The 7,998-nt window shown below is 43.3% G+C and overlaps 1 protein-coding gene across 1 annotated transcript in view; it reads left to right on the forward strand.

Moving 5' to 3' along the window:
• Positions 1 to 6,864, forward strand: part of PNO1 (partner of NOB1 homolog) — a 31,399-nt gene extending 24,535 nt beyond the window's left edge. Inside the window, exons 5-7 of the mRNA XM_082252073.1 lie at positions 576 to 693; positions 6,346 to 6,416; positions 6,525 to 6,864. Coding sequence (XP_082108199.1) covers positions 576 to 693; positions 6,346 to 6,416; positions 6,525 to 6,592 — 257 coding nt within the window. The 3' untranslated portion in view covers positions 6,593 to 6,864. The remainder of the gene's footprint in view (positions 1 to 575; positions 694 to 6,345; positions 6,417 to 6,524) is intronic.
• Positions 6,865 to 7,998: the final 1,134 nt, after the last annotated feature.

The following is a 7,998-nucleotide window of genomic DNA, read 5'->3' on the forward strand; positions in this document are numbered from 1 at the left end:
TTGTTTATTCAGTTTGACAGAGTAAGGGATGGTTATAACCCCCTGTTTTTTGTTTTTTCTCTCCAAATCTGTTTTCCATTAAGATTTCCTATCACTGCTGTCCCATAGCCAAAACAGCAAGTGAGAGGAAATCCCTTGTTATCACCAGGGTGACCAGAACTAGTGTCCTGATTGGAGGACTTCTGTTCGTGTTGTGGTGACAACTGAAAATTTGGGATTTTCTTTCACTCATGATAACCGCAAAACGGACAGAGAGGGGGAATCTTCTTAAAGGGCACAGACATGAAAGGGGGAAAAAAAAAAAAAAACCTGACTGGTGTTCTAATCCTTCTCAAAAAATAAAAATTAATCTTTTGCCTTTAGTTATACTTGAAATTTTTTGGAAGTAACCCATCCAAACATATGATGAGCACACTTACACTTTTCTGCCAGAATTCTGGTTGGGTTTGAACCTATGATGGAAAGGCTGCAATATAACCACGTTAATCATTATTTCATCTTTTAGAAGATGGGTGCTGCCGTTTATCTTGTTGGCATTCCAGGTTTTGTTACAACCTGCTTTCTTCCCATTCCAGTTAAACCTTTAAAAGGAGACCATCTTTCTCGTGCAATTGGCAGAATAGCTGGAAAAGGAGGAAAAACAAAGTTCACCATTGAGAATGTAACGAAAACCAGGATCGTTCTTGCTGACTCGTACGTATATATACATTTCCTGCATAAAATTAGCTGCCCTTTAACCTCTTCTTTGAACAAATTGGGTTTACTCTATGAACTGCAAGCCTTTTCATTTTATTGGTTTTTAAACTGCCATGTCAGACTAAGGAGTATAATCATACACGATTTGCTGTAATTAGTCAGTGAAAGGGTTTGTAAATTTGAGAACCTGTTTCTTTAATAAATTGAATTTGGGCTTCTTCTAGCAGTCAACCTAGCAGTGCTGAGGCAGGCACTGGTTACTTGGGCTTTGCCAAGGTCATTGCTCAGGCATAGCTGGCCAGTTAGCAAGAATGTTACTCAACTAAACTGCCTCTGCGTTGGTCATTGGACTAGATGTCCGAAGGAACTCAGATTCCTGGTATTGGCTATCTGTCTGCTTATAACTCAACCAAGCTACCACTGCATTGGCCATGTGATTAGCCACCAGAGGTAGTGTAATAATCCATTTTTGGCCAGCACTGCCTGCCAATGGCACTCAACAGTCACCTCTGTGTTGGTCATGTGACTGGTTGCCAGAGGGAGCCCCATTTTGTGTTGTTGGGCATCTGTATACGTAACGCTCAACTAAGCTGCTTCTGCAATAATTACATATTTAGCCACCAGAGATAGCCTTAATTGCAGTTATTGGCCAGCTCTGTCTGCATATGGCACTCAACTACGCCCACCTCTGGTCATATGACTGGTGGCCAGAGCCCAATTTTAGCCCCATTAGCCTCTCTACCTGTTCAGGTCAAGTCAAATCTGCATTTGTCATTCGAGTTAGTGGTTCTAAAGGCAAGACGTTTTTTTTTTAACCTTATTGCGTTTCCTGCATGTGTCAGGCAAGGCTGAGTCCTATGTGTCTGTGGATGCTCTCACAGCCCAGTTTGGGAGTGAGCCCGCAGGTGTGCCCCCATAACAAGCTGCTTGCTATGGGGGCACACAGGAGAGTCGTCGAACACTTGCAGGGGACCCAGAAGAGGAGGTTTGGGGCCACTTTGTGCAATACCAGTGCGCAGATCAGGTAAGTATACCATGTTTATTATTTAAATAAAAAATTAGGAATAATCACTTTAGGACGTATACTATTCAGCTGCTTCATAAACTTTATCAGTTTTTGCTCAGTTAGGCTGTAAGGCTCTGTTCAGACCTATGCAGGTGCAATGGAGCTTGCGTATGTTGGCACATTTCTGTCATGTTTAGGGCATTAATTTCAGTGGGCTGCCCAACGCACGAGAGGTGTGTTCAAGAAGTGCCTGACCCTTTTTAAAAATGACATCGCTCCAACATGCATGGCACCTTACTATTTGTTTTGCCAGGCACACCAGACATGTGCGTTAGCAAGATGCATGGGGTGCCTAGAAGAGTTAATAGCACTTCTGTGCATCTGCAAAAGGGCTGTGCATTGCAGGAATGTGCGCAATTTTGTGCACTTTCCTGCATCGCACAAGTGTGAGCAGATTCTTAAATATGACAGCGTCTGCTTTTCACTTGGATTCCTGAATCATTCAGCAGGTATCTGGGTTCCATGGCATATCGTCATGTAAATGTGCTGTAAAAATCAGGTGTTTGTGGCAGTTCATTGTAACTGTTTCCGCAGGCACAGAGCTGTCAGTACAGAAACTTTTGTTCTTGTTCCGTGTTGATGAAGATTGAAAATCATCCCTTGCAGGAAGCATTCCCATGACCATAAATGGTGTGGAGAGCTTTCAGAAACATGTAGGAAGCCTTGGACCGACCTGACTTTTCCACATGATTCTTTTAGTTTTCCACATAAATCTTTTTCATTGGCAGCTATAATCTCCTGCTTACGTGTTTCTTTTGGTAAATGCACATCTACCCAGCATCTGAAGCAGGTGAGGGGCTAGCTGGGCTGCAGAATATTTCTTCCATCTAGTGCTAGGGGGTCCATATAGAACGTACTTCGAGATAGAATAGGTTTTCATTTATTTAATTTTTTTAAATCACCTCTTTAGAGTAGGGAATATTATTGAGCTGTGTGACCTACAACTAGAAGATACGTGAAGTTGTTGCCCATAGCAGCAAGATTATGGGAAAAATTTCACCCACATGGGACTTGCTTGCTCTTTCTTGTGTAATATATCTGAATGTATTTAGCCACTTTACGACCGTCCACATATAATTATACCAAGTATGTGATCGGACCCTTCAGGGTCTGGGGCACCCCCCGCCCTGCTGTGATTGGACACAGCAGGAGCTAATCTGCGGGTACTGCAGACTCGGCACCCGCCGATCATTAAGCAGAGAGCCAGGACGGCGATATGGCATATCCTTTAGTAAGAAAGGCATGCATTCTGTGCTCCTGCAAAGCAAAAACCTAGATCTATGCCGTCCCGTAGAAAAAGCCCCTCCCCCCACAGTGAGAAAACACTGGTTAGGCACACAGTTAACCCTATGATCGCCCAAGATGTTTAACCCCTTCCCAGCCAGTGTCATTAGTACAGTGACCACACATAATTTTAGCACTGATCACTGTATTAGTGTCACTGGTCCCCAAAAAGTTAGTGTCCCGATTATCCGCTGCAATATCGCAGTTCTGCTGTAAATCGCTGATCGCCGCCATTACTAGTAAAGATAATTAAAATATCCCAGTTTGTAGATGCTATAACTTTTGCACAAACCAATCATTAGCTTTTTGGGATTTGTTTTTACCAAAACGATGTAGCAGAATACATATTGGCCTATTTTTTTTATTGGATTTGTTTTATAGCAGAAAGCACAATTTTTTTTTTTTGTTTTTAGCGGAAAAAAAAAGACCTAGTGGTGATCAAATACCACCAAAAGAAAGCTCTTTGTGTGGGGGGAAAAGAAATTTTTTTGGGTCATGCAATTGCCAGTTAACCGCTTTCCGACCAGCCGCCGCAGATGTACTGCAGCAGGCTGGCTCCCACAGGTAAATCGCCGTACATGTACGGCGCTCGCTCTGGGAGGCTGGGGGACGAGCGTGCGCTGCCGGCGGCGCTGCCCTGCCCCCGCTAGTGAGCCGGAAAGCCAGTGTGCGTGTCAGGCGGCTCGGTTGCCACCTGACACTGGCGATCTCTCCCCGCTGACAGAGGACGGTCAACTGATGTAAACACAGCCGTCCGTCCTCACTGGGATAATCAGAGACCATGTGATCCTGCTATATAGGATCGCATGTCTCTATGATCATCTCACAAGCCCAACCAGCCCCCCCCCCCCCCCCCCCCGTTAGAATCACTCCCCTAGGCTTGCATTTAACCCCTCGATCACCAACAGTATTAACCCCTTCCCTGCCAATGGCATTATTACAGTAACGGTGCATATTTTTAGCACTGATTACTGTAGTAATGTCAATGGAACCCCCCAAAAGTGTCAAATGTCAGGGGTCCGATCTGTCCGCCGCAATGTCGCAGTCCCGCAAAAAAATTGCAGATCGCCGCCATTACTAAACAATAACAATAAAAACAATAAAAAATTGCATAAATCTTTCCCGTAGTTAGTAGACGTGATAACTTTTGCGCAAACCAATCAAAATATGCTTATTGCGATTTTTTTTTTTTTGTTACCAAAATATGTAGCAGAAAACAAATTGGCCTAAAATGTTAAAAAAATAGATTCTTTCTTTTTTTTTTTTTTTAAAGTCTAGCCAGTTTGATCACCTGTCATCAGGAGTGAGCCTACAACGGTACTCTACAAGAAAGGAAGCATTTTCCTTTCTCTTTAGATTCCCAGCAAGGCATTTTAAAAAGTAGTCTTTCAGGCAAGTATATAGCATCATATAATTCTTTCCACAAATCACTAAGGAAGGGCTGATGCACACCTGTGTTTTTTAGCACTGGATAAATGCAGGTCACTGCTAGGGCACCTAGAAAAACAAATGTTTACTGTGTGTCCTGATAAAAACCACAATGCTGGTGTGGTGTGCAGTCAGCAACACACTGGATGGCACTGCATGTTTGCAATGTTTCATACTGCTGTGCGCAACTTCATACAAATGGGAGCTGGTGACTGTCAGTCACTGCTGCCAGCTTTGCCCCTCCCACCTCTCGCTAACTGGAGTGCTGGGCTGTGGAGGGGACAGGAGCGGCTGGCTTAGGCTCTTATCTGTTTGCGGAGAGGCAGATCCGGGTGCTGGTCCAGGCATGTGTGGGGGTCCTGACCATGTGTTCGCAATCTTTCCTGAGCCTGGATGAGCTCTGTGAAGTCATCCCGCTCTCTGCTGAAAACGGGTCACAGGAGTGCAGAACGATCTGTACTCCTGAGATCCACAGAAGTAGTACAGCCAAATGAGCTTTGGCTGTACTTCCCCCTTTAATAGACATAAGTGTGTACCCAAACCTAATGTATATGGTAACCAGCATGTGTACATGAGTCTCTTACTGTTAGTCTCCTAGACTCCCTGTGCACATCAGCACTCAAACTTGGAAAGTAAGAATCAGTATTCTGGCAATTCGGGGCTTTATTGCTTTACATATTACCATCCGTCTAACCAATGTAGGATGATGTAATCAGTGTTCTGTCCCAGAGGATAGTGAGGGAGGGGGCAAAGGAAGGAAGTATCATAGCAACCCTTTTGAAAACTGACCACACTGAGATGAATGGGCTTCTGTGTCTAGTATGGTCAGTTTGAAATTGGAAAGCAGGGAAGACTGGCAGGATTAGCAGGTATTTCATACAAAGGAAGCCATACAAAGAGAACTGGTATCATGGTACAACACACACATCAGGAATATAAAATGTTGGGGTAACATAAACTTTAAAGGTTAAGTCCATCTTTTACATAAAAATAAATGCACATATATTTGCAGGGAAAAAACGGTGGTACAACATGGCCCATAGGATGGAGTTGGCCTTTAAAGGACACCTAACTGAGATTCTATTTTAGACTCCATTCAACTTCACATGACAAGTTGCAGCCATTCTTTTCAATGGCACCTGTTCAGATTTGTGCGACTTAGTCGCAGTGGTTTTGAAAAGGTGCCTGCACTACTTTGACCAAACTTTAGACTCAATGGACCTAAATCGCACCAAAGTCACACTGGAAATCATGTGACTTTGGATTTGTGCTAGTGTGTGTGTTTTTGGATATTTTTTGTTTTTGTTTTTTTGGGTTTTTTTTTTTTTAAATGCTACTTTTGGCTACAAGCATAGGCTTTAGGCTGCATTCACATGTCAGCGCATTGATCGTGGGCAGAATTGCCGCAATTCCGCCCGCGATCCGGAAATCATTGCAAATCGCGGGACGCCTGTTCGTTGCCCGTGATTTGCAATAGCACCCCAAACGCTGTGCGATGTTGCCGCGATTTCCGCCTGCCGAATTGTGGTAACATCGCGCAAAAAAAAATCGCGGGACGCATTACGCCCAAAAAAGTACAAGAGCTTCTTTGGAGCGTAATGCGTCCCGCAATTTTTTTTTTTTGTGCGATGTTACCGCGATTCGGCAGGCGGAAATCGCGGCAACATCGCTCAGCGTTTGGGGTGCTATTGCAAATCACGGGCAACGCACAGGCGTCCTGCGATTTGCAATGATTTCCGGATCGCGGGCGGAATCGCGGCGATTCTGCCCGCGATCAATACGCTGACATGTGAATGCAGCCTTAGTAATTCAATTGAGCCTTTAACTCTAGTCTAGTCAGCTGATTGTGTTCATCATTTTTGTTTGGACAGGAAAATACACATCTTGGGATCGTTTCAAAATATTAAGATGGCGAGAACAGCAATTTGTAACCTCATTCTGGGTAAGTGTTACTATCACTCTACATTGTAAAGATGGGAAAGTTTCAAGAGAAATGATAAAACTTTACTGAAAGACAACTGTTAACCTTTGCATCTTTAATAACCAACAGGAAGTCCACCATCTAAAGTATATGGAAACATTCGGGCTGTGGCAAGCAGAGCAGCGGATCGTTTTTAATGTGGCTTAGGAGCTGGCGTCATGTCTGGATTGCTGCTAACTTCTCAACGTTTGCAGAGGGACACGTGTTGCCTGTGTCAGTTCAGCACTGAAGTTTTAGAAGTGTGTGGATGAAGATGTGACCATATTTAAACTTCACATGAAAGGACTGTGTGGCATTCAATAACAAACTGAAATATGCCATTTTCATCCAGTGCAATTTTGGAACCAATTTTAAATAAATGGTGCTGGACGTGAAAATGTAACTTTAAATATGCAAACTTCATGTTATGCACCCAGTACTTCCCAGTTTCTTTTTGGTGTGGGTGGGAACAAAGAATGCTTTTTGTCATCCTGAGGAACAGAGACTGAGGTCTACATTGATAATGCTGCCGAAGCACATGTATAAAATATGGCAAATTTGTAGCGGAGCTTCTGGGAGATGTGAAAAAATGAATGCACCGATGTGTTTATTATTACATAATTAAATTTATTTTTTAAATGCAAGTAACTGCTACAGTGGGTATAGAAAAGAATCACCGCCCTTTTGAAATCACATTTTGTTACTTTGCACCCTGTAATGAAGACACTTTTTGTTTTATCCAGCTGTATTTAATGCAGCTTATAACATTCAAGTGAAAGACAGAACACCACCAAATCATAAAAAAATAAAAAACTGAGAACAGATTTACGGAGTTGGAAAAAGGATCACCCCCCCCCCCTTGTGTCAGTATTTTGTTGAACCACCTTTTGCTTTAATTACAGCCTTTAGTTGGTTGGGATTGGTGTCTACTAACTTAAGTGGTTAAAAAAAAAAAAAATGTATTCGTGAGGTAACTCCTGGTGCCTTGACCTGACTGCCCTTTATGCTAAAAAACTTTCCTTTTTAGTAAATTGACTTTATTGAAGCTTTGTTGAGTTTTCACGTGCAATCATTTTTGCAACTAGGTCACAGGACACTCTTGCACACAATAAACGTTAGTGAATTGATTCCACTGTCCCATCATGGGCTGTGCAATGGCTTTGGATAGTCCACTTCAACTAACACCATGCATAAGGGTCTGGAAAGCATTGGAATGCAGAGGCACGTGCTTGACGTTTGCATTTAGGGCTAGCCCTACAATCTCCATTCAGGGTATACGGCCTTTAAAGCTGTTGCTGAGGGTACACCAATCTAGATGGCAGCAGGCCCCTTTCACACTTGTGTCACCTAGAAGTCGTGCGATTTTGACTGGACTTGAAGCAATGCCTATGGACCTCAAAACTCAGACCAAAGTAGTGCAGGGACTACTTTGACCTCGTTGTGACTTTAGGTCGCACAGAAATGGATGGTACTTATTGGAAATCATGGAGTATGACTTGTCATGCGACTTTGCAGTCCCAAGTCGCAGGACAAGTCGCACAGCTGTGAAAGGGGCCTTAATTGA

This window comes from Pelophylax lessonae (genome assembly GCF_965119305.1).
Source record: "Pelophylax lessonae genome assembly, chromosome: 3".
NCBI lineage: Eukaryota > Metazoa > Chordata > Amphibia > Anura > Ranidae > Pelophylax > Pelophylax lessonae.